Here is a 27,937-nt window from a genome sequence, read left to right as displayed (position 1 = left end):
ATTGAAGCCGTCATAGCTGTTTTAGAGCCATTTCTAACTAGTATAATGGAAATTCCTCGAACCACCGAGGCATTGACAAAACTTCTACGGTCGAAAGAGATTTCTACGCGGGAAATCTGCGAAGTTGTGTCGCAACTTGATCAATTGCATCTGTACTTCCCTAATAAGGAGAATTTCATCTTAGAGCTCATAGTAGACAGGTGGAATGATCAAAAACTGAGCGGGTACAAGAAAGATCACAGAATATGGAAACTGTTCAACGAGCTGTGGATGGCGCTGGGAGATGAAGTGATACTAAAGAGACTATTGAAGAAGTTAAGATTCGTTCCTCATCTGATACAAACGTTGCAGATAGTTGACTCGGAATTTCTTGTGTTTTTGCAAACTTTAAAGCATACCTGCTCGCTGATAAATTCTCTGACAACGGTAGAGGTATCGCTAGATAATGCTAATGTGATAATAGGCGGAGCACTCGAACTGTTGTTGAAAATACCACCGTCTGAGCGGGATGCGGAAGCCGCGTTCGAATTCATGAATGAGATTGAAACTCTGGTAGACGTGCGAAATATGGCGGAAGTCTTTGCGAGGTCCACGGCAAGTTATTGCAGCCAGCTGCTTCTACCGTCGCTCAAATACTTCGCAGAGTTTAAGGACAGTAACGATCCCATAGCGGCGCTCTTGACTGAGCGGCTGGGATCTTTTGTGTTTGGTAGATCGGTTGACACGGTTAAACTGCTGGATAGGTTTGTTCAAAGCAAAAGCACTGAACTGAGCTCACAGAACTGCTCCGCGTTATTCAGCAAATGCATTTTGTTCCTCTCGAAGGAGCACTTCAAAGAACTGGAGAAGATATTCTCAATATTGATCCGCATTCATCCTGAATTGTGTTCCGAACTACTCGGAGAGCTTTCTCTTTCCAAGAAGACGATGTCTCAAGGCTTTTTACAGGGCCTTTTTGAAGATAGCATAAGTGCTATCCAAAGGGATACCACCAACCTCGAGCTTTGGCAGCTTATCTATTATATCTTGACACTTGATATTGAAATTGGTATCAAAAATAGTGAGCAGATACTTGCTCTCATAAGCAAGGGAAGAGACCAATGCATTGACTGGTCAATAAAATTATGGTCGCAGTTGATCAAATGCCACCGGAATGCAAGAGAGCTGCCACAATTTTTCGATAAACTGGAGTCATATTGCCAACAGAACTCTGACTCAGCTTTCCTAATAAATGACGATAAATTTGCAGAGTTTTTATCAGATTGTCTAACCACGTTTTCGGCAACGCAACTCAAGAATGAGTTATCCGAGTATCTGGACGTCCTTCAGAACAGCCCAGCAAATAAACTCAACGCTCAGCTGCTGATTGTGCTGCTGAAGGGTTTGCCAAAACTTGCTTATGCAACTCTGGCCGATTACAGGATATTACTGAAAAGAGTTTTCGATCTCAAGCTCGACGATCAAAAGCTATGTTGGACAGCTAGATATCTCGTCATGGGTGTGTTTGACGATATAATACCTGAAGAGATTCTGGACTCACCCGAAAAGCTGATGGAAACGTCAAACCTGAGTTGCAAAAGCCCGATAGAATTGTTTTACTACTTACTCAAGCTTAGGGAATACAGGGCATTCGATATGCTACCGGTCATAGATCCATTTATGAAAAAGATCTCGTCACTGCCTGTTGAAGAGCAATCTGGCGTGCTGCGGATTGTTTTCAACAATTGGAGCACGATCATAAGCTCATTGTTTCCACAATCTGAAGTAAAACGTCTTGTGGATATGGTTTTCACCGAAGATAGAATTTTCATTCTCGATGACATTTTGAACAATGACGATGTTTTCGAAGAGCAAGGAATTATGCATTTCATCATTAGATCCGTATCACAGTCATATGAAGATCAATCCACTCTCAGGTTTCTACTTAAAGTTCCCATACAATGTATTACCAAATCCATAAGAATTGATCTCATCAACAAAATTAGCCAAAAGGCAGATATAACTGAGACAGACATGCAGGTATTAGTCCATTTGTTGAAGAATGCTACATTTAGATCCGACATTGAAAAAGATTGGTACGCTTTGCAGAGTTTCATGGTGGCAAAGATGAAGGACCTCACATATCAAAATTCAGTATTTGAGACCGTATGGCTGAATCACTTGGCGCAGATAAAAGAAAGCGTAAGCGAGGCATTCATACAGCGTGGTATCGAATCTTTGTACGACCAGCTTCGAACTGAGGAGTGTGATCCTGCGTGCTTCCAAATAGCATTTTTAGTTCTGAAATCGACTACCAGTGATGAGAGCCAACGGTTACGAAGCATCTATGTCGAGAAAGCTGTAAAGCTTTTTATGGATGGTACCATCAATAAGGATCTTAAGATGACGTCGTGGCTATTGCGGACCTTATACCAGATTTTCAAAGCACAAGGTTTGCATTATTGTCAAGAGATACCATACAAGGAGGCGTTATCCAGGTTCATCAAAAGCAGATTTACCGGTATACAAAAGACGGACAACGATTTACTAATTAGCATGTTTCTGCTGTACTCAATTCTCTATTCGACTGAACTGGAGTACCTATATGCCCAATATATGGTTTTACGTGGCGCTGGCATCGAGGCTACTCTTTTAACAGCTGGTATTGAAACTGCCGTCCGATTATCGCAGGAACAAGATGTGAAGACCTTTAACCGCGCATTCGCTAGCACTTTTGAGTCTTTTGAAAGTTGCCCTCCAGATTTTGCCAACGCTCTATTGGAGCTGTATCAGTTGCAGATCAAACTTCTGGATAAGGGCAACAACGCAGCAGGAAAACTCTTTTTGAGATCAGTATCAGACTTCTATACCCATTGCTCAAAATTTGATCCATTGGTTGAATCGATTTCGAAGATAATGAATTGCATCGGTGAGCTACTGATATCGAAAGCATGGCTCTTTTCACAATATTGTATTGAAATGCTGTTTCCCTTGTGTTTACGGCTAAATTTGATCTTCGTGGATTCTACTGTTGATGGCTACAGCGATCAGATATTTATCACCACAATGAAAGTTATATCAAACGTTCTGTTCACACAACGAATCAAGTTGTCAAATCGTCATCATATCGTAATTGCCTTCCTGTGCGAGAACCTGGAGCTGCTTTCTGCCTATAAAGATACTAAGCTGACATTTGAATCCGCCAAATCACTTGCCAGGTTGATCATCAACCTCTGTGAACCAAATAGCTCTTTGGTGAAGCAGGCTAGTGGCAGAAATATACTAAACTCGAGAACCAGTGAGATTAAAAGTTCTCTACGTAAGCACGTTCCAGCTCTGCTTATCAGATATATTCATCTATCAGTCCACTCCCCATTTGATCCACGCGCGAGAAGTCAATTAACCACCGCCATCTATTCCATCTTCGATTTACTGTCACAAGACGGATTAAGTCTGGTCAACTCAGCTTTAGATCACGCCGGAAGACAATATCTGAGGGGCCTTTACGCTGATTATAAAAAGTATGGGAAATGGCTCGCAGACTAGCGTCATTGCGCCAAAGTTTGTATATGTAGTAACATGTCCATTATTTAATATCGATACAACTTCATTATTCGGCATAGGAGAATCGCTGGATGATACGCTCAACGATTGACCACAGTTTTTGATCAAAAGAGGCATTAAAGCGATAGCGTGGACCAAAGATTTCCTCACGCTTTGTCCTCTCAAACCTAAGAATGTCCTTTTTGGTGATTAGACCCTTTAGCACATCACATTCTTCAACCATAATTGCTTTACAACCCAACTTTCTGAACATGCGGAATAACGATGATGTTAAAACCTCAGGTTTAACTGTAACAGGGTAAGGATTGGCAATATCTTTGAAACTCAAAAGACTCTGCCCTGCAACGTCAGGGGTGGGCGGAGGTAAATTTCGAGTAAAGCTGACCAATGTCAGATTGGAGTCTAAGGAACTGGTTTCAGAGACTCTTAACTTCGTAATTAAATGCCTTCTAAGAACGTAACCGACGCATTTTTTCCCTGATGTTTCCTCAGATTGGTTCTGTACTATTGGATAGCCATTTACGGACTTTTGAGATGTATCATAAATTAGGGACTCCAACTCCGAGAGATATATATCATCGTTGATGGTTATTAGATCTTCAGCCATTATATCTCTGGCCGTATATTCACTCATGAACTCGCCAAGATCATCCTCCTCCAGTATGGGAAATCCATTAACCAAAATCATTTGATCTGCGATACCTGCGGCGGTTCCAGAGGAGGACAAAACCATTCGCGTAACGGCCACCACAAGCATTGTCGGCAGAATGTAAATGAATGCACCGGTTAGCTCGAACATGATCACCACAACTGTCAAAGTTAAGTTCGTGATGCCACATAAGGTTGCGGCAGCACCTAGAAATGCATACGCTCCTGGCGTGATAACACCTGCTCCACTCACAAACCTTTCGACCAACAGACTCAAAGCTCTGCCAAATGTTGCCCCGATTGCCATAGAGGGAACAAATATGCCCGCAGGAACTTTAGCTCCATAAGAAACAACAACCAGGATGGCCCTCACGACAGTTGCAATAACTAGTGAACAGAACACTCTCAAGAAACTGACCATATGTGTATTTTCGTCGAGTTGGCATAACCTGTGAGTGAATGCAGATGAATTGTCGTTTGTTTGGCACTCGTGAAACAGAATTCCCATACTTTCAGTCATATCCAGTTTCAAGAACTCATTAAAATACGAGATTGAGCTTGTAATAATGACCAAAACTAGAACCTCTTGCACTGGCCACTTGGACAAATAAGTTTTGCGAAAATGAACGTAGTTGATGTTCCATTTGCTGACGAGCTTCCCGTACAGCCCACCAAAAATTCCCAAGATAATGAAAACTGGTATCTCCTGAACTCTCCAGTCTTTATCGTACGTGACATTGAAAAGAACAATTTTACCGCTTCTGAAGGGATTTATGTACTCCAGGGTGGCCACAGCGCCAAGTGCCACGTAGAAAGACTTCCAAAGTGCCGATGCAGTGTATTCCCTAGCTGTCGCGATTTCTTCCAAACCAAACAGCACGCCACCGATCGGAGATCCGAAGGCAACTGCTACGCCTGCGCCGCTAGCAGCGGTCAGATAGTCGGCCTGCTTGTTAAATGTCAGCGCATCCCGCAAAAGCCAGCTCGTGATAACGTAACCGCAACAGGCTGCGTAATGAACCGAAGGGCCTTCCTTCCCAACACTCAGTCCCGAGGAGATAGTCAACGGCAAGGCGATGCTCTTTACCACCAGTGTTGAGAGATTTAAGAACTCATCCTTGTACTTGAAGCCCGACACCCATACTTTTATCTCAGTTATCCCCGACCCAGTAGCCATGGGAGCAACATGCTTGACAAGAAGCGTACTCACTAAAGCAAATAGCACTGACAGTGAGAAAAAAATCAGGAAAGGAAGAGGTCCAAACGACCATGTCGCCCACAGTCCGTTATTGACACATTCCATTTCCTGACGTTTCGTCAAAAGGGGGCTTTTCTGGCTTGACAAAACCTCTTTCTCCACACAACAGAATGATTTATTCAGCAGCCAATTTCTGGCGCAGTATCCTGTCTTCCAGTTTACCAGAGTTTCCGTAAATATCTGAAGAAATCCAGCAATGCACCCAATCGTTACCGCTATCAATGTGAGCGTCACGACGGTGCTACATCGATCCCAAATAAGCTTTCTGAGCCTTCTAAATCGCACTCCAAAGTCGTATCTGTCGCCGTATTTCCCGCTAATAGGGGTATTTTCTTCGGAGACCAGGTCAATGGTCACAAAACTGTCAAAATTCTGCGTCTCTGCGATATTCTCGAAACGGTTCCGGCCATCATCACCCTTGCCCAGTCGACTATATGCACCAGACATCCCGCTGCCGCTAAAACAGCCTCAATGCCACCTCTAAGAGCCCCGGAAAAGCGCCGCCACTCGTTCCAACAGCAACAATGATCGATCCAGGCTCCAACGCAGATAAACCAGTCCGGATGCGCCAGCTCTCTCAGCTTCCCCTGCCATTTCCTCAGTCTTCAGTCTTCCTTTTATATAGTCAAGATTTTAGATGGGTCACGTGATCATCAAGAACTTGTCGTCGCTAGTGATCTGAAAAATTTGACAAAATTTGCCAAACTGATCGCATCTCATCGACTTTAAGCTCTCGATGAAGAGCTAAAGTGTGGACTATTGTTGGTCTGTTGATCTGAATTGAGTCTTTGAAGTCACCATTCAAGCGAGCTACTGTTTTCATTACTGCAAGGAACTTGAAGATGTCAGCACCAAACCCAAAAGCATTTCCTTTGGCCGATGAGGCGTTGAGCCAACAAATCTTGGACGTTGTTCAACAGGCTTCGAACTTGAGACAATTGAAGAAGGGTGCAAATGAGGCGACCAAGACTTTGAACCGTGGTATCTCGGAATTTATCATCATGGCTGCTGACTGTGAGCCAATTGAAATTTTGTTGCACCTGCCATTGTTGTGTGAGGACAAGAACGTTCCATATGTGTTTGTTCCTTCGAGAGTTGCCTTGGGCAGAGCTTGTGGTGTGTCGAGGCCTGTTATTGCAGCTTCGATTACCACCAACGATGCTTCTTCGATCAAGAACCAAATTTACGCCGTTAAGGACAAGATCGAGACCTTGTTGATCTAGGCATAGATAGACGGGATTTGTTTGTGTATTTTATAGGTATAATAGTTACCCGCTAGTGGTGGAGCCTATGGCGAGCAGGCGGGCGTCCCCCAAGTCCGATTTTGCGAAGCCGTAGGCCTCGCTCACGATGTAAGCGAGGCCGTCCGTACAGGTTATCATGAAGAGCGACCGCGTGTCCTTCCGCCTCCCAGGCAAACGGCCTAGCTGCAGGCCGACATGTTGTGTGGCTATTGGAGAAGCACTGAGCATGGGGCTCGTAAGACGGAAGTGACCTATTGGTGCATCCGCTGCTCCGTTGTATAGGTTCACGTAGCCGCCACAATCAATGGTAAGCATGTAGAATTCCTCAGGACCGGTGGTAAGCGAAGCCGACAAAGTCCTGAGAATATCCGCACTCGTCTTGAATGAAGATCCCTTTGTTGAAGCCTCGGATTGAAGGCCGACGTCCCTTCGGTTCGGCAACCTCTTGGTCACTACCTGTACTAATGGATAGGATCCGAAACGAGCCAGTCTGCGATGTGAGCATACCTGGCTTCCTCCCATTTCACTAGATGAGAAATCAAACTCGCAGTAATGCCCAAGCAGGGATATAGCCATACATGAGTTATTTCTGCAGGAATAAAACAGAGGCGGTCGCAGGTGCTCTGCAGATTTTCCAACAAGGTTCGTCGCCATGCGGTTCAATGTTATTACGTGTTCTTTAGGCTCATATTTTATCTCGTAGCTGACTGTCTGACTCCCTCCCAACAGGATCTTAGTACCGGCTTTTATCAAGCAGATCGATAAGACAGGGAAAGGCAGTTGCTCAGAGTGTAAACGCTCAAGCTTGTAGCCATTTAAATGGAGAACGTGAATGTTCGATTCTCTGTCTGTTGCGCAACAGATGATAAGAAATCTTTTCATAAATATCCGTAACGATTCTGAAGGTATGCTATCATCATCAAGGCTCCGAAGTAAAACATTTGACAAGTGAGAGTCACTTGTGCCAAGGTCCTGACTGTCGACGAGACACATCTTGTCGTAATCGAAAAGGCTAGCACTCAGGCGTCCTGTCTCTTTGAATTTTAGGATTAGGACAGCCAGTGCTGGGTCGGAAAATGGCAGAAGACGCATTGGCACACAGTCAGGCAAATCATAGAGGTCAGATTTCCATACAGTTGATAACATCCTAGACCGATAATCATAACATGACAAAAACCTTAGGGTGTTTAAACAGCCATTATCGTCGAGAAGATATACCATTCCCTCACTTTCAGAGCTTGCCGTTATGATCTTCACTGGACGAGTACCGATATCCAGCCTTCCATAGACCATGCCATCGAGATTGGCAAGGATACAATCGTTCTCGTTATAAAATAGCACGCATGGTGATCTCCTGCCCAAATCGAGGATCTTAACGCTGGACCCGGACGAAGCTGATATGTCAAGCACGCATTTACCACTTTCCCACTCGAGAACCTTGGCCCGCCCATCGATGCTAGTGAGAACGACGTAAAGGCCACCATTTGCAGATTTCAGAAGTAAATCTGATAGGAAGTAATCCATTCCCATACTCTGGATTCTAATTCGAACTGCGTCACGGAAAAACTTGAGACAGCCGTGAGCATGGTAACAGATAGCGTAATAGCAATTATCATCAGCGCTATAAAGAACGGCAGACTTGCCATTTTGAATATTAGTCACACCTAAATCCAAAGAAAGCAGAATTTCCGACTGTTCGCTGTCTCGGTAATCGAGCACCTTGAGAATCCCATCTACTGAGATGACTGAAACGCAGCACGTCGTTCCCTCAGCGGCTACATCTATTTCGGAAACCGAAACAGTTCCCTCTTGCAGAACATCTATCTTTACATTATTTCTTGTTAGCCAAAGGCTATTCTCAAAGTATATGATTCTCTTATCCGTGATAGTACTATACAGATAACCCATGGATTCATAGAGTAGTCCGCGATCTATATCCCACAAGTTAACCACAGGGTGATGTAAGAGCTGTTTTTTTGCAATTGGCTGAATTATGTCGGTCTCGTATACTAATGTTCGCTTCTCAATGAAGCCATGGCTCTTAGTATATGCTCCACAGAATATATGAGAGTCGAGATCTGAGCCGTCCTTTGGAATGCAATTACCGTCAGAGACCTTTTTCGATTGCCCTGGCAGGATGATCGATATGGAGTGTTTCATTCGATCCACAATACTAACGCCCGTTAAACTCGATACTAACAAATACGAACTAAAGTTCTGGGTGAAAAGTTGATCGACGAAGCTCAGTTCATCTTGTTCAAAAGTCTGACCTGCTAGCAAGGGAGTTTGAGTCCATGTGGCTCTCTGGGGTACTTTAGGGCGGAGCTCAATAGCTGATTCCATCACATTTCCAGAACCATCAAAAACACTGGCTCTCACGACATACTGGTTCCGAGACTCAATTAAGTATGCCGATCCATTAACACCAATGGCGTCCCTCAAATTAAGGCCTCTAAGATTTTTCACAGTAACTAATGGGGATTCAGGTTCGAGTATGTATGTGTGCTGTGAAGTGATGCAAATGGCACAAACATCATTTAGGTTCTTGAAGTAGCAGTTTGTTTGATCGGCCGCCTTCAAACGATGTCTATTAGACGTGATGTACGTTCCAGAGGGCAGGTAGAAAGAATCATCCTCTTCATCATCTCCAAAGCATTTATCGGTAGTAAACTTAGCGATTTCAATGTAAAAGTGACCTGTTGACTTATGCCGGTACAAACAGAATAAAAATGCGCCATTTCTCATAAAGAAGAAAGACATAAGCTCGCCCATTCCGACCTTATATATCTCCCGTAGATTCCCCACCTTGTTGCATTGGAAAATGGTTTGAGAATCAAAAGAGACGTAGATTGCACCGGAACTGGCTGCTGAAATAAAAGCTCTACCATAATCCACAGGTTGATGAGAAATTGAGAAGCTCGTATGCAGCTCAATTGAGTGATGGTCAATTTCGAATAACTGGACATGACCGTCGCTCATAAACATAGCGTGAAGAGGTGCCAGATCTTTGGTCTCTGTTTCCACATAGAGATAGGAGAAGCAGCGACCAAAAGAGCCATAACTTGCCTTCAAAACAGTCCTATCAAATAAGTGAAGGCCCTCGCTAGTGCAAACAACGTAATGCCGTTCATCATGTAGTCTTTGACATCCTAGAAATCGAATTGAGCCTTCCAGCTTTGTACTATACAGAATGCCTGTCCGTCTCGGTGGCACTGAGCTTTTTTCAACCCTCAAAACCTGATCGAGCGCTTTGAGGTTATCCATTAGCAATGAGCACCTTATTTGGCCAGGTTGTTGTGCGGTCCTTTGTCTTTAAAGACACTGCAATACAGCCAAAACGAAAAATCAAGCGACTAAGCAGTGGTTCTAGCAGGCAGCCTCGACAAGGTCACAACTGTCATCCGTAGTATCTTAACGATGTTTTTGGCGTGACGATTTCGTAGACATTTATGGCTACTTTATACTATGGTACTTTTAACTTTTATGAACTTATCTTTATTGATCCGGCTGAAATTCTGAGCTGCCTTATAGCGGCATCAAGAGCCAAATTCATTGTAGAGTTTAGCTGAACTGGAGCGTACTTCCAATATAATTCCTTTGCGGCTCTCAATCTATAAAATTTGGGATTCCTATCTGTAAGTTATGCTACTATTAAGTCTACAGTTATAGGTATATACTTTACCTCGGGTCGCCGAGGGCAGGTTTCTACTAGGAACCACGCTATGATTAGCCGGAGGTTGTTGTGAAGCGAGAACATTACCACACTAGTAGGTTCCTTGACCAAAGATGTCCAAAAAAAAAATACTGCACTCTGCCACAGTAGATTTCAAGATAGTCAGCCCAACTCATAGTCTGAATTATTGTAGTTGCAGGGCTGAAATGCTAGTCAGTCCGCTCAGTTTAGCTCAACACATATCATCTTGCGTATCCAACCAAAGTCGGAGACGGGATTCCTCTAATGTGTAAATGCCACCTCTAACTGTCGAAACACAAAACAGTTGAGCCCCACTGGGTTTTGACAAACTGAACATATGGTCAAGATTTTCTGAGCCAGCAGGTCTCTCTTGCTTAGTCCGTCCAAAGGTGGTAAGAGCAGTTATTTGGCAGTCCAATTTTATGTGTGCCATTCTATTCAGTAATTGGATCCCGTCTTTGCCGCTTTCAATGCAATAAACTTCTAAACTGCAGTCAGAATAAGCTACCGCAATCCAAAACACTTGATCATAGAGTACCAAAGCACAGTCGATAATGGCCCGGTTACTTTCTGTAGAATTTAGCAAAAATGGAACCCTCTTTCGTGGCCCGGAAGCAGGTTTGATCTGATAAGTGGTAGGCCTATTGGAGGAGTGCAAGGCACTGACCTGCCCCGATGATACACTGTATTCTTGTAATCCCTCGAGCAGGTTCACCACAAGGGCTGTCGTACTTCTCTCTGTAGATTTTGAGCCTTCCTCCATCGTGGATGATATGATGTTAGGAATCTTGCCCAGGACTTTTATGGGATAGCCAAAGACAGGTACCGAATTAGAGGCCTGCGAAATCCTGAATGCGTTCTCCTGTAAAAGGTAATCGATTGTGAAGATCTGCAAACATTCACCGGAAACAACGAACGTGTTGGCGTGGTAGTTGCTTAACGCTGTAATAACCCAGTGAATCTTCAGACTGCAATGAAAATCTAAGGTACATTTATTTTCATCAATGGAGAATAGCAATAGGTTATCAAGGGTATCATCTTCTGCGTTTTCAAAATTTAGCGCGACCAGAAAGCATCTGCTGAGTGTTAATCGCTTTGCATAAAGAAGTTCCTTCCGAAGCGGCGCTCCATTAACATGAGGTCCTTCATATGGTATTGCTACTATATCCGAGATTATTGCCTGAGGATACCTATCCGAGAGGTCGTACGAAAACAATTGTTCCTGAGATTCAATATCAAAAAGCAGTAAGCAACTTGAATAGCTATTAGCACATTGAGCAGCATTGTATGTAGTGCGCATCGAGCTAGCAACAATCAACCTATTCGAACACCCAAACGAAATGAATTTTGTTGGGCAATCCGAAGGAACAATCAAGCACTCTCTAATCTCAGTAGGCTCGTCGATCGTACTCGGCATCTCAAAACAAGATATCAAGCCCTTTTTGTCAAAAATGTATATCTCCCCGATATTTCTGGCACTCATAAAATTGATCGTGGATGTAAAATGTACCTTACTGATATTGTAGCCCTCTATGCGATCAATCTCTACCAGTATGAGATCTTCCTCGGTATATGCAAAAATGAAACGGCTCTTAGGAATCCCGCAGAAACGAAGTTTCTTAGAACCTACCCTTAATGTCGCTTGAACTCGAAAAGTCTGCAAATCGAACAGTTTAATACTTCCGTCGGTAGTTCCGATCAACATATGTCGCAACTCGGGGCCAGGGATGATGAAAAGATCGCATACCGAAGAAGACTCCAAGCCGGATCCCAGATCTCTCGTGGTAGTTACGGTTTCATCGCTCACCAAAGTCATTTTGTTTTCGACATTAACTACTGTAAAGTATGAACCATTAGGATTCTTCATACAGGCCAATTGTAATTGTGCATCTAGTGGTATTTTACCGGACGCTATTTTTACTGATCGATGGCTCATACTCCAGTTGATCACACCGTCCCCGTTCAACCAAACGAAGTTACCATCGTCGTCATCCCAAATGTTAACTGACACCAGCACTGACTCAACGGTGCTTAATTTCTGACCGCTCCAGGTGACGTAAGAAACTTCGGGATTCGATTCAGCAATAGTGTACTTACTCATAAGTAGCCCGCTCTCAGTTTTCCACCACAAATCATCCTTCGTCAGCCATACGCTAAGAACGTTCTCTTTTAAAGTGATGATGTCTGTCTTGTGCAAAAGCAGCTTTTTGTAACCATAAGATATACTCTGGATATAGCCCTCACCTCCGTCAAAACCGCAGCATGCAATTAGCCTACTGATATCATAGCCCATAGTTCCAGCATATAAGGACGAAGGCTGTGAAAATTCCAGTGAGTGGATTTGGCACATTGTCGTCAAGTTGATGAACGTGATACCCGTTCGACGACTCCATATCAGTGCGGTGGAAGGATTAATTGTGATTACATTCATAACAGAATTGTTGAAACCTTCTGCAGCCTCAGCTGGCAATATTGCTGCGCATTCCACCGTTAGCTCACCCCATTCATCTATATACTCTTCCGGATGCTCGAAAATTAGATCCAGCCTGGCGCTGAAAGCATATCGACTGTTTGTAAACACAGTAAACTCCAATCCCTTAGCGCCTTGTTTCAAGATAACTTTGCGCTGAAGGCGAAGGGTCTTCTGCTGGGCTTCATTCAACACATCTGATTGAAGCCCATTGCATAAGGTATAATTGGTAACTTTGGAGCCACTGATGCTATTGCGTGAACCAGGCGGTAGGTCGAAGAAAATGGTGCAATTAGATGCAAAGAGAAAGAATCCAACATTAGGCACTGTCTTCAAAGCCGCGGGAGCCACAGCATCGCTCGAAGGATCTGCCAAGTCCACCAAACGAGTAAGTTCAATGAGAGATTCCCATTCGCCTTTCTTGCTTCGCAAGCCTTTCTGCGTCTGCCGAATCACTTCAAAAGACAGCCCAGACTGCACATAAGTATCGACAAGCACAGCAATGGTAATAAAGTCCCCGCCTGATTCCAGATCAATGTGCCATACTGCTTCGTAGAACAAAATCTCACCAGAAGTCTCATAGAAACATCTTGGAGGCCCGCCATCCTTGACAAAACGAATGCTGTCATTCGTTCTGCGGATGTCCAGCGAGTAAATTGCGTTATCTGTCAAATTCACAAAAACCTTCCCACTTGTCGGGTCCGTGATCAGGAATCTGCTTCTGGCCTCTTGTTCCATTCCAGTCTCACAAACATCAACGATTCCTAATTCACTGTCCAGTATCTCCAGAGTGCCAGAATCCTTAAGCAGGAAGATGAACTCTCGGTCCAACAGGGGATCCCAAAAGAGTGATGCTGCTACATTATTGCTCTGAGGGCGTGTAGGGTCGTCACTGACCTTGATAACCTCCATGTCATCCCATTTCATCGCATCAGAGTAAACCCCTCTAAGGAAACGTCTCGGTTCCACAATCAACAGATTGCGCCGGCCAAGGAGAAGCACATCAATGATCCAATGTGTCTCATTGATTGTATCCAACATTCACATTAAGTCCTTTATGGAGCATATGATGTACTTAGAGTGTGTCTGTTCAAACTTCACAGTTCCAATCCGTCTTCTATGACTGCTAACAGAGCTGCTAACTGCCCATCATTGACAATGCTACCAATAAACACTACTCAGCTCATGTAATGGTTGCTACTCGTGGTATGAAAGGTCCTGTTGAGAGCTTTACTCTTACTGCTAATGAGTTGTTGAACCGAGAGCGATCATGCTGATTGCAAACAAGAATGAACTACCAAAGTAACTGGTCATACGCCAGCTTGCGGGTACAACCGAAAATGCTTCTGTGGCAAGATATCGAGCGCAAGTGCTGTCTTGTGCAGACGCTTTCCCTCATGGCTCAGTTTAATAGATCTTGCTAGAGAAGGCTATGTTGTACATCGTTAGGAGCTGCCAAAGGAGGACGAAACAGCCGACTGGAAGTGTACGATTGCTACAGACCTTACTTAGTTCGAAATTGGTTGTGATGAGGCTGGATGAATGCCGGTTACGAGGTTCACAAAACAGGAGCAGAAGCGTCGTTATCCATTCCGGCTGCAATGAGAACTACAAGTTAGAGCAGAAGGCCTGATACTTGGCCAGGCCGTCTGTCTCATCGGGCTCTTGAAGTTCGTGGACAGAAAAAGGTATCGATGATCTTAATGTATGGGAGCAATAGAAGCGTACCTACCAAGCGTACGAACAACTATATGAACTATTTGGCTCAAGAAGATTCGTGGTTTGTGTGCCAGGTCGCGCGATGTGCAGCTGGACTTGATTTCCAGTAACAATGGTTTCTTCAGCAAAGGCCATCTCCATGAGAAAGCGGCACGATCGGACTGGATGAAATATCTGCCGAAGGCCACAGTTTGCCTCATTGCAAACGTCCTGGGTAACAGATGCACTTTTGTTCTGTAAATCAAATACTGCACGGGTAGCTTCGAATACAGCTGATTTTAAAAGCAAGTGGAGATGGTGAGCCTGCGTCGTTACAGCAAATTGTTTCTAGTGTACCTGTTCGATTTACCACGATGACTCCTAGTGGCCATTATGCATTTATCTGAAACGTGGCGCTCATGACGACAACATAATGCTGTAAGGCATTTCATTTACTGTGCTACACACCGCGCGAGCAGCGATGGCACTACTGTACGTTGCCGTAAACCATATGAATAATGATGGGGGCGCAAGACTGGCTCTAGTGAGCTAGATGTTGCATTCAAACTAAAATGCGGGAAAAGGTTCTTTCCCTTACGCCAGCTCAGATCCATTTTTCCCGACCTAAGGCAGACCCAAATGGCAGCGAAAGCCATCTGCGGCTCTAGACATACTCCATCGAAATCTGCGGTACCCTAGCTAAACCAAGGGAAACTACGCTGGAGCTAACTGAGCCAGAATCGTTTGATCTCACCTGGCGCTAGTAGTCTTGTCTAATATAGCACTCTGCTTCGTATGACGCGAGCCGCCATTTATTAATGATCTGGGCGGCTAGCTCATGCGCGGTTACAAACAACTTTCAAAACCAAACTCTCAGCCAAAACCGCATATTAGAGGCCCGCAAAAGCCTCGGCGAGCAGCACATTATCATCATCTGCTACTGAGCCATTGGTTTCATGTTCCAAACGGGCGGCCGCCGAGACTAACACCAATTTTGATTTTCAATGAGAAGACACACATGGGAACACCGCACCTGCTGGATCAAGCTACGCCAAAGAGGCCTCCGGATACCTCATGCTGATGGAGGTTGCTAGCCGCTCTGTCTTCAGGCTTTGGATTCGCAATTTGAGCTATGAGTCACGTGACTAGTTCTAAACTGCCATCACGTGATTAAATCCAGACGGCGCCCAATCAGAGCTTAGTATTTGTGGGAATAGCTGGCATTGCTCAGAAAGTGCCGGAGAAGATCGCATGAAAATTTATCGGTTGGGTCTGAATAGCGTACAGCTTAGTATTAACCATCAGCTAGCGTAAGCCTCGAAGAGGTTTAGCGGACTGAAGACAACACTCATTTCGGTAAGGGTAGGCTCAGACTAGAGCTTTTATCAGGATACAGTTTCTGCAAGTGGATTTAAAAGCTCCTTCTAATATTTTACAATTTTCTGCCGCAAGGATATCAGCACATCTTTAACAGAAACCTCCAAGATAGTACAAAGCTTGTCATGTTTTCTCTAAGAAACTCGGTGAGAACTTCTTTGAAGTCTATGTGCAAGACTCAAACGCGATTGCTTTCATCGTCGAGCATCGCTGCCAAGTCTACTTACAGAACTCCAAATTTTGGTGATGCTGTCCAAGACGATGTCAACGCTGACAAAAGCCGTTCTTTCGCCTACTTCATGGTCGGCTCGCTAGGACTTCTATCCTCTGCAGGTGCCAAGTCGACTGTTGAGACTTTTGTCTCCTCCATGTCTGCATCCGCAGATGTCTTGGCCATGGCCAAGGTTGAAGTCAACTTGGCTGCTATCCCAGAGGGCAAGAACGTCGTTGTCAAATGGCAAGGTAAACCGGTGTTCATTAGACACAGAACTGCACATGAAATTCAAGAGGCTAACCAGGTCGACATGTCTGCTCTAAAAGACCCTCAAGCCGACTCCGACAGAGTCAAGGACCCAGAATGGCTGATCATGTTGGGTATCTGTACGCACCTGGGCTGCGTGCCTATTGGTGAGGCAGGTGATTTCGGTGGTTGGTTCTGTCCTTGTCACGGTTCTCATTATGATATCTCTGGTAGAATTAGAAAAGGTCCAGCTCCATTGAACCTGGAAATCCCACAATATGAATTCGAAGATGGTAAGTCAAAACTAATTGTTGGTTAAACAAGTATGAATGCACTTATTGAAAAATGCTAAATTTTGAGTGAACGAGAAACGCGAGCATGTTATCCTTCTGCCTATATATCTATTTATTACATTCGTCTCTGGTCAAACTTTCAACGTCTGATTCATATACATATATATTCAAAAATGAAGATGCAATTTAAACGCCAGGATTTTTCTGCAGCAATTCACTGAGATCATCTGGAAACTCTTGCCAACACGTTGCCGCCCAGCGGACAAATCGCTTCCTCATGGCTAGATAGCGACTCTTGGCGCTCTGTTTAGTGACAATCATGGCTAGGTCTTCCGCAGGTAGCAGCGACTGCATCAAGGTCTGAGCATCTTGATATCGCTCACGGCTTAGCGTGGTATTGGTAGCACCTACCTTGGTTGCCGGATATGTATCAAGGGGCAAGGCTCTGGTGTTTATATTCGTAACCGGGTCTGTCTTCAACTCAAGGCCCTCGAACTCTCTGAGTAGTTCTCTTGCATAGCTGGGTAAGTTTGAGGGCCGATACCTCTGATCATACTTGATGCGCCAAAATACTGACCAATGCAGGTCACCATTGAGCGGTACATATCTATGCCGGCCAAGGTTGGGGTTATAAACATTTTCCCATTTTCCCGCCTGGGTTTCTATCCTTAGGCCGATAGGGATAAACTCTAGGACCCACCATAAGAAAGTCTCGAATTTGCCTATGCCTTGGCACTTTGCACTATAAGACTCTCGAGCAGCCTCTTCATCAGTTAAAGATTCTGTCTTTCTCATTTCACGAAGATCTATCAAAATCTTTCCAAACCAGCTTACAGCAGAAGAACCTATCTGAGAGCTAGTTGCAATATATGGTTTTTCAATATCTTCTTCATCCAGCGCTGTGAGTTTAATCCCTTGGTTGAAACTAAGCCTGTCATGTATTGTCGAGAACAATGAGCCTATATTCGTATGCTTTGAAGCGAAAGAGGTGACTGAGCCAGGTTTGAACTTCACTCCATGTTTAAACGCTTCAGCAATCATCCAGCGGATAGACAAATTCGATAAATCTTCTCTGGTTGAGCAATCAGCCCCCCAACCGCCTCCAATATCTGAATGATCACCGGGAAACCATTTCTCGATCAAATCTGGGCTCACACCCGTTCTCGTGTCAGTTGAGCGGTTTCTGCTTTCAAATTCATCTTGATTCTCAGCGTCAATATTTGAAACCTCACTGGATGAACAAGAATTGTTTATGAACGCCCTTCGCGCAGTATTCAGGCAGGATATCTGCCCACTGGTAGTCTGTTTAGGATCTTGTGGACCGCTGATCTGAGTCTCCCCACCGGTGGAGCAAAGAAGACTAGGAGCAGAGTATGCATGATCCATTTGCAGCGCGGAATCGCTAGCCAAAGATGGAAGCGAATTACAATGCGATTGGCTGTCATTCTCGCTGGCAGGCTGGTTTAACATGGGATACGGCGCAAATAATTGCTGCTTGTATTTGCCCCTTCTTTCATCAAGAGAGACTGCGTGCCTTACGTGGTCCACAATCGCGCTCCTTTGCGTACAAGGAAACAGCTTATCGCGCAAAATACCTACCGAGTTAACGGAATCCCATAAACCTTGAAAATGGATGCGAACTTCATAGCTCCGAGAGAAGGTTCTTTTGAATTCATCTGCCAGTGTGCTGGAGTAATCCGGTTGACCAGGTTGTTCAGAAAATTCCCATTTCTCGTATATTCTCCATGCCATGCTTACCATTCCGGTTAGCCCTCGATTTAGAAGACCAACTCGCTCTAACATGCCTGCCAATGCTCTGGCAATGAAAGCCCCGCGTGAGAAGCCAAACATAAATATTTGATCTCCTGCCTCGTAGTTTTCCATTAAAAAAATATAACCCGTCACAATATGATGCTCAAGACTGGAAGCAAACATCGCATCAGTGATGTTTTGCAGGTGAGATAAAGTCAATTTCCTTCTAATATCAACCACGGGATCGAAATCTGCTTCGGTACCTATGCCTGACTGATAATAACACATCTGGATTTTATCATCGTCATTCTTCAGCATCTGATAAAGCTTCAATACATTGGATATTGGATGAGGTCCAAAATTCTCACGCGTTCCATCGAAACATAGTATGAGATTTTTATGCCTTTTGGCACCCATGCTAATAGAATTTGAGACGCAGGGATAACCGCTTATGAATAACGACTTGAAAGCTGCTAAAATGCACCAGACATCTGAAGTAAGCTGCTGAGCTGTCGAACAACTTCCTATAATATTAGAAGTATTTTGTGACACAAAGTTCAATTGGTGTCAAAAACGCCCATACACCAACAACCAGTATAATCAGTATAATCAATCACTTCTGAACTCTTCATTTAGAATCCATCCTTTCTTAATCCTGTCAAAAGTGGCGATGCTCTTCAGTAATGCACGAACTCTTATAATTTCATCTTTGTCCTTTAACGGAACTCCTATGTGACCTATGATATCCAAGGACGATGCAAAGTAGCCAGGGCACTCAGATAAATAACGTTCGATCGTTCCCAAAATGCGCTCGCTGTCAGCTGAGTCAGTTTGCTTGAGCTCATCATGCTGCAATGGCGATTTCTTCGCTTGTTGCTGAGCCGCACGCATATTGGCTAGGATCGCTGATGAGCCTGTCATTTTTTGCGATTTCACATTACCTGTTTTCTTTCTTACTTTTCCGGCCTGTCCAAACTTACCTGTCCATGTTGGTGTATCTATTGAGTACTTTTTGGTTTCCCTTCTGGATTTTCTCAAAGCATTGAGAGCACCTTCCGCAGCTTTTGCAGCCTCTTTCTCAACAATAACCTTTGAAGCATTTGAATGAGAATGAACTAGCGCTTCGTGTGTCATGGCATCTTGCAAATTATTGTCTCCGAGAAGGCCTTCGATTAATCTATCATCTTCCGTTTGCGACTTCTCCTTCTTCTCCTTCCCGCTGTAAAAGCTTTCGAGTTTCGAGACGCCTGCCATGCTTACGACCTGCTCAAAGTCGTCACTCTCTTGAGTTTTTGAGTGCCTCAATTCATTTGTATGTTTCTGCACTTCTTCATCTAGTTCTTCTATGGCATGACCGTCTTCGCCTCCCAAGGAGAACAAATCATGCAATTCATTCACTTTAAAGAATCTCTTTTGTTTTGGATCACTCAATATTTTATTCGTTAGAAATTGTTTAAAAATTTGACGATGATATATCTTTTCTTCAATTGAACCGGCTACCATTAATCGGTATATGGACACCTCACGTTTCTGTCCTATCCTCCAAGCCCTCTCACGGGCCTGCATATCAGTGGAAGGATTCCAATCCGGATCGAAAATTATGATTCTGTTTGCTCCCGTGAGATTCACTCCTAGGCCACCAACTCTTGTTGTCAATAGAAAAACATCATATTCGCCATTGTTAAACTCATCCACAAGCGATTGCCTTACGGAGATATTAGTAGTCCCATCCATTCTAAGGAACTTTAAGCTGGACAGAGACTCGTCTTTAAATGAGATGAACTCTTCGAGGATATCCAACATCTGTCTGGATTGAGTAAAAAGTAGTGCCTTGTGATGCTGCTTTTTCCATAGAAGCAATAATTGCTTTACAACCTGCATTTTACCAGATCTCCTAGGATCCCCATACGCTGCCTGGTGTCTTTTCTCTTCCCTGTCGAGCAGATCAGGATGATTGCAGATTTTCCTTAAGATGTCGATCCCAAATAAGACTTGCCTTTTACCTGTTTTAATTTGGTCCAACTCCTTCGAGTGTAAAAATTCCAGATATTTTCTACGTTGAAATTGAGTTAGCTTACAGAATAATACCATCTCCTTCTTTTCCGGTAAATCTTTCGCTACATCGGCCTTTACCCGTCGAAGCAAATAGGGTGAGATGAGATCCCGCAAGGCGACGGCACATTTGTACCCCGTTTGCACCTGAACATTGGTTGCATTGGCATAACCCCCCGTGCTTATCGGCTGAACGAACTGCTGCTGAAAGACAGGCAGAGTGCCCAGTTTACCTGGAAAAATGAAGTCAAAAAGCGACCATAGTTCGTTTAAGTTATTTTGAATGGGCGTACCTGACAAAATTATCCGATTATGAGTCTTGAGTTTCTTACATGTCAAGGATATGTCAGCATCTGGGTTCCTAATTTTATGCCCCTCATCCAGGATCGCGTAGCCCCAATCTACGTTGAGTAGGATATCTCTATGAACTCTCAAACCGACGTAGGTTGTTATCACGACGTGTCCGTCGCTAACAACTTTGTCCACCAATGACTGCAGGTTACTCGTCGATTCCAGATGACTTTTAATTTTGGCAGAATTTTTATAGTCCTCATATGAGACTTGGGTTGGGTCGGACGACATTATCAATTCCTCGAGATCCCCCTCGTCTATTTTTTTCTTGTTGTCCATGCCAGACCCAATGGAATGTAAAATGATCGTTCGCAATGGAGGCCACCAGTGGTGGAGCTCATTGCACCACTGTTTCATCACAGTTGCCGGACATACTACAAGAACAGGTCCGTCCAGTAGATTTGAATGATGTAACCCAGCTAAGAAAGCTATTACCTGAATCGTTTTCCCCAGGCCCATCTCGTCTCCAATTATACCCCCACATTTTTGTTGGAACAACTCATATAACCACTGAACACAGGTCCTCTGGTAGTTGAATAGCAACGAAAAGACATCTCCGGGTACTTTAAATTCATCATTCAGTTTGGCATCAGAAATGCTTGGATGAGCTTTGAGCCATTCCGGCAGGTCTGGCTGGGGGTCGTGAGTGCGCCCACTTGAGCGCTGCCTGATCCATCGTCTTAACCTGTGTTGGTAATATAGCTCATCGCCGTCATCTCTCGCCTCTCCTGGTCTTGAAGTAATCTCCGGTTCCTCAGTGTCAAGAAGGTCGTCTTCATGCAGCTCATCATCTACATATTCCTCACTTTCTTGATTGTTTTCGTCCGGGGATTCTCCCAATATGTTCTCCACCATCTGCTCATTGGCCATAGCAAAGTCATGGCTCTCTTCCTTTTTGACTGAGAACCACGAGTCTTTGTGATCATCTTGACCTTTGTCCAGTGTGAAACCAGTCTTGGATCCAAACGCTGTGATTTCACCTGTTCTAATCAAAAAATCCTTTTCTGTCTCATCAGGTCTTCTCTCTTGGTTATCTCTCTTAACATCAAGTCTAATATTCGGCGTCTTCAGTTCCACAATTCGCTTTTGAATGTCTCTGACATCAGTAATTAGAGGTGGTAGTTCTTCATTCTCGATTTCCTCGATATCCTGCCGCAGTTTTAATTTTACCGAGATTCTAGTTGCATTATTAAGCCTTCTTCGTATCAGGTCTCTCTTCAGCTTGCATTTATCTAGAGCATTCTTTGCTCTTTCTAACCGTTTCTGCTCCTGTTCAAGGAGTTGCTGAGTTATCAAGGACTCAGCATTCTTCTCTATCTTCTTTTCAAGGGAACTTTGATCTAAGACATCAACACCCAAATCCTGCAGATCAGCGTCCTTACCATCCATAGCCCGTACGTACGTATTGAAGGAAGAGCCCAAAACTCTGGAATGACAAAACTGAATCGGCTTCGAGCTGCTAGGATGCTTCACTCATGATCCCCATGAGTATTATTCAGAAGATCATAAAGTGTATTATACCATAACGTTGAGCTATAACAAGCGATAAATTAAAAAAAATGGGGCGAGCTGGGAATTGAACCCAGGGCCTCTCGCATGCTTGTATGTTTTCATCCCCGGTGTTCCGAAGATTCGCCCAAAGCGAGAATCATACCACTAGACCACACGCCCTCGTATGAAGTGTGGTCTTTATTCGCTTCAAAATTATGATAGTTGAATCTCCGAAACACCTGACTCATCCTACCTTCATCTATTGCCAGTTCATGAAGCCTACTTATATGAGTATTCCTTGCTGAGTTCCTCGGTCGTCTCTTCAATCTCGTCATTAATAGATTACAATCAATTTTTATAGTAAGAACTTCTAAAACTGATCCTTCGAGAAAATAAAGCGCTAGATCGCGGGCAGATATGCCACATTGAGTTTTAAGCTAATTTATGAGATGGCAACAACAAGCGTTCTATGTCACGCCAGCGGCATGATGTTTGCCAGATTACGGCAAATTATCCAGCACTTCACTCTGTGTACTGTGTTGATAAATTATTCAGCTCTCTCGTATTGAAAATCCGGCGTCTCTTGATGAATTGTGCCCGCCGGCGTAAGACGTAGAAGACTAGTGTTGTTTCTCTTCTGGTCGTTGTGGTCATCTCATTAGATTGTTAAGCAGCGGCAGGCTATTCCTCAGCTGGGATCTGATAGCCTGAACGATAACATGCTGATTAGCGCCTCGATCCAGATTAGGCATCACCCAAGTGACAATCCAGCTCAGCTCACGAAGGATAGCGTTGCGTTAACATTAAAACATCAGAAATATATACATGAGCCTAGAAGCGGTTGCCTCTGGCAGGAAACTTGCTGAACTCGCTCGTGCCATACTACTCCCTGTTGCTACTGTCTAACAGGTTGAGTTTTTGCATCTCCTCTCTGGGGTTGAACTTTCCGGAGCACAGATTCTCGTACTGCTGGTCGTATCTTCCAGTTGAAAGCGGTGCATTGCCAGTGAACCTCTTCGTCATGTCCACCATCCCCCTCTTACAATCCAAGAATGCCTTCATCTGGGCAATACAGAGCTCCGGAAGGTCTTTATTCAGATTAGGGTCATCTATGCATCTCTGAGGTGTATTTCTTTCAATCATAACACAGGGCGACCTCTGTAGGCAGACGGCCACAGCCTTCTTTTGATCCTTGCAGCTAGCACCCATATCACAATCCAACTACTGCTTGCTTAAGGAGTTACTACTACTACTCAATCAAAGATACACAGTCTTCGTGGTTATAGCCATAAGCTCTTATAACGGTGTACCTTTGTACGTTGCAAGAACCTGCTACTTAGTGCTGGTAGACCAAGCTAGCATCAAAGGTTGGCATTAATCAATTCGAGGCATTTTCGCTGGTGGTTTGTGTTCCATGTTGGAGCATCCTAGGAATCTCTAGTATTTTGTGGAAGCTTAGCTGTTAGCGTCGCCTTTGCTGGGTCTTTGTCTACATCGCATCAAATCATCACATCTGCAGTATCGTAACGCCGCAGGAAATAGCTAGAGAGTCAGAAAATGTCACTCAGATTCCTTCCAGGGCGGCCAAATGATACGCAAGGGTCAACCTGCCAGGTCCGATGGCAAGAGCAGATCGTATTCGCCTACTGCTCGGGAAACAATGTGATATTGCTCTCGAATCAATTTAGCCGGCTGCAAACAATCTATCTCGAAGAGGATGGGATAGCGGTGGACATCAATCCGGCTAATGGTTTCATAGCTGTCGCTGTTGGAAAAACTGTTAATGTTTACAAGCCAATTTATCAGGTTATGAAGACCCCGAAATGGGAATTCTGTTGCCAGATATTTCACGACGATACTAGGGTGAATTCCTTATGTTGGGGTGATTCTAACGAGATTGCAATAGGTTCAAACTATCTGTCATTTTGGAAGCTCAGAGACGAATTTGGGGAGTACAAACCACTGCTTCTATGGAATAAGAGACAGCCAAGGCCGGTCTACCAATGTAAGGTTTCAGAGAACTCTCAACTGATTGCAAGTTTTGGGAAATATGATTCTACAGTGAAACTTTGGAGGCGAATCTCTATCAGTGGAGAACAGGATATATTCAACTTGACACTGCTTCCGCATGCGGCTCCAGTCACAACAATAAGGTGGAAGAAGTCAGGCCCAAAGTGCAATGATAGAGAGTTTGACGAGCTGCAAGTCATATATATTCTTTGCACCGATAAAAGGCTACGTGTGTGGTCATGTTACGAGACGGACTCAAATCGCACAGTCCAGCAATGGGGTTCTTTACAACTAAGCAGCGAGCAGAAATACTGTCTTTTAATTGATAACTGGATCCTGCGAAAGTGTCTGGGCAAAGGCCTACCGAAATTAAAAGGTATTGATGAGGAATGCGATTTAGCTCTTCTTGGATCTCCGGAAGGTCGCTTCGATGTAATCATGTTGACAGGGCTGTCAGTTTGTCCACCAAGGCCTATGGGAAGGAACCAACTGCCGTCTAAGCAAGTAAGATGTGCTTCTTTCGTCAATGATCCGGACTTTGTCTACTTCGCCGAAGCGCAACCTTACGACAGTTCCAGCGAAATGATGTCAGTAGTCGTTCACGATCTTCGAGGTGTAATCAGACAATCGGTGTTCAACGTGAGACATCTGTTTGATAATGAGCACTCAGAAATTGGTGAGTTACAGAATAAACTGACAGGCCACAACAAATCTGTTCAGCGACTTGTGCGGAGCAGTGACGGTGAAGCAATGCTTACGATTTCCAGGTTTTCTGAGAATTGCGTATGGCGTCCAAACAAGAAAGACAGTGCTTCACTGCAACTGACGAATATCATAAACACAAAGAAGCCCATCAAGCTGGCTATTATACACGAGAAAGGTCAATTGGTCATTTGTCTTTTAGAGAACTCAAAAATACAAGCGTGGCACTGTCCCCGCGATCGAGACGAAAAGAAGAGATCACTACTGAAAGCAGAGTATGAATTGCCCTTCATTCCCGAACTTGGTGAACCAGTATTGATGTTAAACACACCCGAACAGAGGCATAATCATGAAAGACACTTTATTGCATTGATTTACCGTGATGGTACCGTGAAAGCTTTCAAAGTCTCCTTTGCCACAGGAATAGAAGAAATTCAGTCTGAAAGACTGAACATTGTAACCGAGCGGATTTATCGTGTCTCTACGATCGACCCAGTTCACAGCCAATTTTACAGCAATAGGCCGTTAATAACTTTAACAACAGAAAAAGGTGTAATCACAACATATAAAGCGTTAGTGGACAGTGAAGCTCAAAAGATTAAGTGGATCAAGGATTTCGAAGTAAACACTGGGATCGAAAATATCGCTCTCATTCGAGGTTCATCCACTGGTAAGCTGTGTATAGCAGACTCTACCGGCGGGAAACTTTCTTTATGGGATATGAAAAGAGGCGTTTTGGAATACGAGGAGTGTTTTGACGACATCATAGAGGATATTGATTGGACAAGCACGGCTTTCGGTCAAAGCATAGTGTCGATCGGTTTCAAGTCGTACGCACTTTTGTACACGCAGCTAAGATACGACTACACAAATCACAACCCAAGCTATCTCCCGATCGAGAAGATCGACATCACAGCGCACACAGATCATGATATAGGTGACTCAATTTGGTTGAAGGATGGAACCTTTGTTGTAGCTTCTGGCAATCAATTTTACGTCAAAGATAAGTACTTTGATCAAAATGATCCATTCACCCATCACTCAATCGGCTCGAGAAAGATTTTATCGAACGATATACTTCATCTGAGCAGTGTTTTAAATGGTCCACTACCGGTTTATCACCCGCAGTTCCTAATTCAAGCCCTATTCGCAAACAAGCTTCAGCTGACGAAGGAAATTTTGCTAAGACTTTTCTTAGAATTAAGAAAGTTTAACTTCGGATCAGAAGATTTAATCAACTTAAGCTCTAATCTTCACATAGAAAGTGATAAGTTTTTGATTTATCACGACCGGGACTACCCTGAGACTGTTTTTCCAGATCCGTTTCCAGAGTACAATGCAAAAGTTTCAGCGGCTCTGACAGAGCAACTGACGAAGGTTACCTTACCTTACCTCACACGGCACCAACAGATTACCATCATAACTGTCATCGGAGCTCTTAATGATATTATGGAAAACGAATCAGTGGTAGACTATAATGGGATAAGATTTTTACTTGGAGTCAAACTATTTATGTCCCACAAGAACACCCAAAAAGAGTTGCTTATGAGAGATGTAGCATGGGCACTGCACTCAGATAGCAAGGAGCTGTTGATGGCAATCTGCGGAAGTAACATGGTTTCTTGGGAGAAGGCACGAGAGTTCAAAGTAGCATACTGGTCCAGAGAGAGTGACTTGCTCAATTTATTTGAGCAGATCGCCAAATATGAGTTCTCAAAGAACGAAACCAGAGATCCAAGTAGATGTGCGATTTTTTATTTGGCATTAAAGAGAAAACAAATACTTATAAGTCTATGGAAGATGTCTTTCGGTCATCCTGAGCAGCAGAAGATGCTGAAATTTTTGAGTAACGACTTTAGTCAACCGAGATGGAGAAGCGCGGCTCTGAAAAATGCATTTGTTTTAATGAGTAAACATCGGTTCATGGATGCGGCATGTTTTTTCTTACTTGCCAAATCCTTGGAAGATGCTGCAAATGTATTATACAAGCAAGTGAAAGACATGGACTTAGCCATCGCGGTGTGTAGAGTCTATGAAGGCGACAATGGACCAGCCCTGGGAGGCTTACTATCCAAACAAGTCTTACCTGAGGCTATCATTCAGAATGATAGGTGGATGACAAGTTTCATTTATTGGAAGTTGCGGAAACAGCATATGGCGATAAAGGCTTTGGTGACTCAACCAATCGATTTAGAGGAGAATGCGGAGCTTGTGAATGAAGAAATATGCATCAAAAGGTCTTTTTTAGTCGAGGATCCAGCATTACTGATTCTTTACAGTCATTTGCGGAAAAGAAACATCAATTACTTTATGGGATCTTTGGAAATCGAAAACAGACTCGAGTATAGCTCAGTTCTCAGAGTAACTGACATTCTGAAACGAATGGGGTGTGAATATTTAGCTTTGTCTCTGACAAAGAACTGGGAGTTCATCAAAGACAATCAGAGCCACGAGAACGGTTTTCAGTCACCGAAAGTGGACGAGGCAGGCTTTACCATAACTTCTATCGCAAATGAACCGACCAAGACAGAATTGGTTAGACCGAGTTTGTTCGATAAATTTCTAGACAGCGATTCCACATTCAAGAACACTGGTCCGCGCTCAGATAACGTTTCATCAGCGACCGAGACAAGGAATTTACTCGATGATTTTATGACACCGTCAACCAATCAAAGCAGCCCGAGAAATCTTTTGGATGACTTTTCATCATCCAATTCGAATTCTGCATCCACTGCATCTCAGAGTATTTTGAATGAATACCGCTTAAATTCTCGTGGAACTGAATCATCAACGGATGGTGTCAAAGACATGTTGCAAATTGATGCCAAGCCGGCCAAAAACGCTCCAAGAAGCTTGCTTGACGACTTCATGTAGGGATCCAACTGCGAGGTCTT

General features: G+C 43.9%; 10 protein-coding genes and 1 non-coding gene across 11 annotated transcripts; 4 read left to right on the top strand and 7 right to left on the bottom strand.

Moving 5' to 3' along the window:
• Positions 1-45: 45 nt before the first annotated feature.
• URB2 (ribosome biogenesis protein URB2) lies at positions 46-3,525 on the top strand (the record flags this gene model as incomplete). Its single annotated transcript, XM_037285293.1, has 1 exon — positions 46-3,525. One exon carries the CDS (start codon positions 46-48, stop codon positions 3,523-3,525), a length of 3,480 nt encoding a protein of 1,159 aa, XP_037141189.1.
• Positions 3,526-3,589: 64 nt separating this feature from the next.
• GEF1 (Gef1p) lies at positions 3,590-5,896 on the bottom strand (the record flags this gene model as incomplete). The annotated part of the gene is made up of 1 exon (XM_037285292.1): positions 3,590-5,896. The coding sequence occupies one exon, from the start codon at positions 5,894-5,896 to the stop codon at positions 3,590-3,592; it is 2,307 nt and encodes a 768-aa protein (XP_037141188.1).
• Positions 5,897-6,291: 395 nt separating this feature from the next.
• Positions 6,292-6,672, top strand: SNU13 (RNA binding protein SNU13; the record flags this gene model as incomplete). The annotated part of the gene is made up of 1 exon (XM_037285291.1): positions 6,292-6,672. The coding sequence occupies one exon, from the start codon at positions 6,292-6,294 to the stop codon at positions 6,670-6,672; it is 381 nt and encodes a 126-aa protein (XP_037141187.1).
• A 45-nt stretch (positions 6,673-6,717) lies between these two features.
• Positions 6,718-9,957, bottom strand: HG536_0G03740 (uncharacterized protein; the record flags this gene model as incomplete). Its single annotated transcript, XM_037285290.1, has 1 exon — positions 6,718-9,957. One exon carries the CDS (start codon positions 9,955-9,957, stop codon positions 6,718-6,720), a length of 3,240 nt encoding a protein of 1,079 aa, XP_037141186.1.
• Positions 9,958-10,598: 641 nt separating this feature from the next.
• On the bottom strand, positions 10,599-13,898 carry MLO127 (Mlo127p; the record flags this gene model as incomplete). The annotated part of the gene is made up of 1 exon (XM_037285289.1): positions 10,599-13,898. The coding sequence occupies one exon, from the start codon at positions 13,896-13,898 to the stop codon at positions 10,599-10,601; it is 3,300 nt and encodes a 1,099-aa protein (XP_037141185.1).
• Positions 13,899-16,057: 2,159 nt separating this feature from the next.
• RIP1 (ubiquinol--cytochrome-c reductase catalytic subunit RIP1) lies at positions 16,058-16,711 on the top strand (the record flags this gene model as incomplete). The annotated part of the gene is made up of 1 exon (XM_037285288.1): positions 16,058-16,711. One exon carries the CDS (start codon positions 16,058-16,060, stop codon positions 16,709-16,711), a length of 654 nt encoding a protein of 217 aa, XP_037141184.1.
• Positions 16,712-16,871: 160 nt separating this feature from the next.
• Positions 16,872-18,854, bottom strand: HG536_0G03710 (uncharacterized protein; the record flags this gene model as incomplete). Its single annotated transcript, XM_037285287.1, has 1 exon — positions 16,872-18,854. The coding sequence occupies one exon, from the start codon at positions 18,852-18,854 to the stop codon at positions 16,872-16,874; it is 1,983 nt and encodes a 660-aa protein (XP_037141183.1).
• A 192-nt stretch (positions 18,855-19,046) lies between these two features.
• RAD26 (DNA-dependent ATPase RAD26) lies at positions 19,047-22,229 on the bottom strand (the record flags this gene model as incomplete). The annotated part of the gene is made up of 1 exon (XM_037285286.1): positions 19,047-22,229. The coding sequence occupies one exon, from the start codon at positions 22,227-22,229 to the stop codon at positions 19,047-19,049; it is 3,183 nt and encodes a 1,060-aa protein (XP_037141182.1).
• Positions 22,230-22,401: 172 nt separating this feature from the next.
• HG536_0Gtrna7P lies at positions 22,402-22,511 on the bottom strand. The gene is made up of 2 exons: positions 22,475-22,511; positions 22,402-22,438 (listed from the first exon to the last, which is right to left on the bottom strand). It is a non-coding gene; the product is annotated as a tRNA-Pro (tRNA).
• Positions 22,512-23,213: 702 nt separating this feature from the next.
• Positions 23,214-23,540, bottom strand: PET191 (Pet191p; the record flags this gene model as incomplete). Its single annotated transcript, XM_037285285.1, has 1 exon — positions 23,214-23,540. One exon carries the CDS (start codon positions 23,538-23,540, stop codon positions 23,214-23,216), a length of 327 nt encoding a protein of 108 aa, XP_037141181.1.
• A 348-nt stretch (positions 23,541-23,888) lies between these two features.
• On the top strand, positions 23,889-27,917 carry RAV1 (Rav1p; the record flags this gene model as incomplete). Its single annotated transcript, XM_037285284.1, has 1 exon — positions 23,889-27,917. One exon carries the CDS (start codon positions 23,889-23,891, stop codon positions 27,915-27,917), a length of 4,029 nt encoding a protein of 1,342 aa, XP_037141180.1.
• Positions 27,918-27,937: the final 20 nt, after the last annotated feature.

Source organism: Torulaspora globosa, chromosome 7, assembly GCF_014133895.1.
Source record: "Torulaspora globosa chromosome 7, complete sequence".
NCBI lineage: Eukaryota > Fungi > Ascomycota > Saccharomycetes > Saccharomycetales > Saccharomycetaceae > Torulaspora > Torulaspora globosa.
Note: the sequence above shows the minus strand (reverse complement) of the source record. Positions and strands in the feature narration are given on the sequence as shown.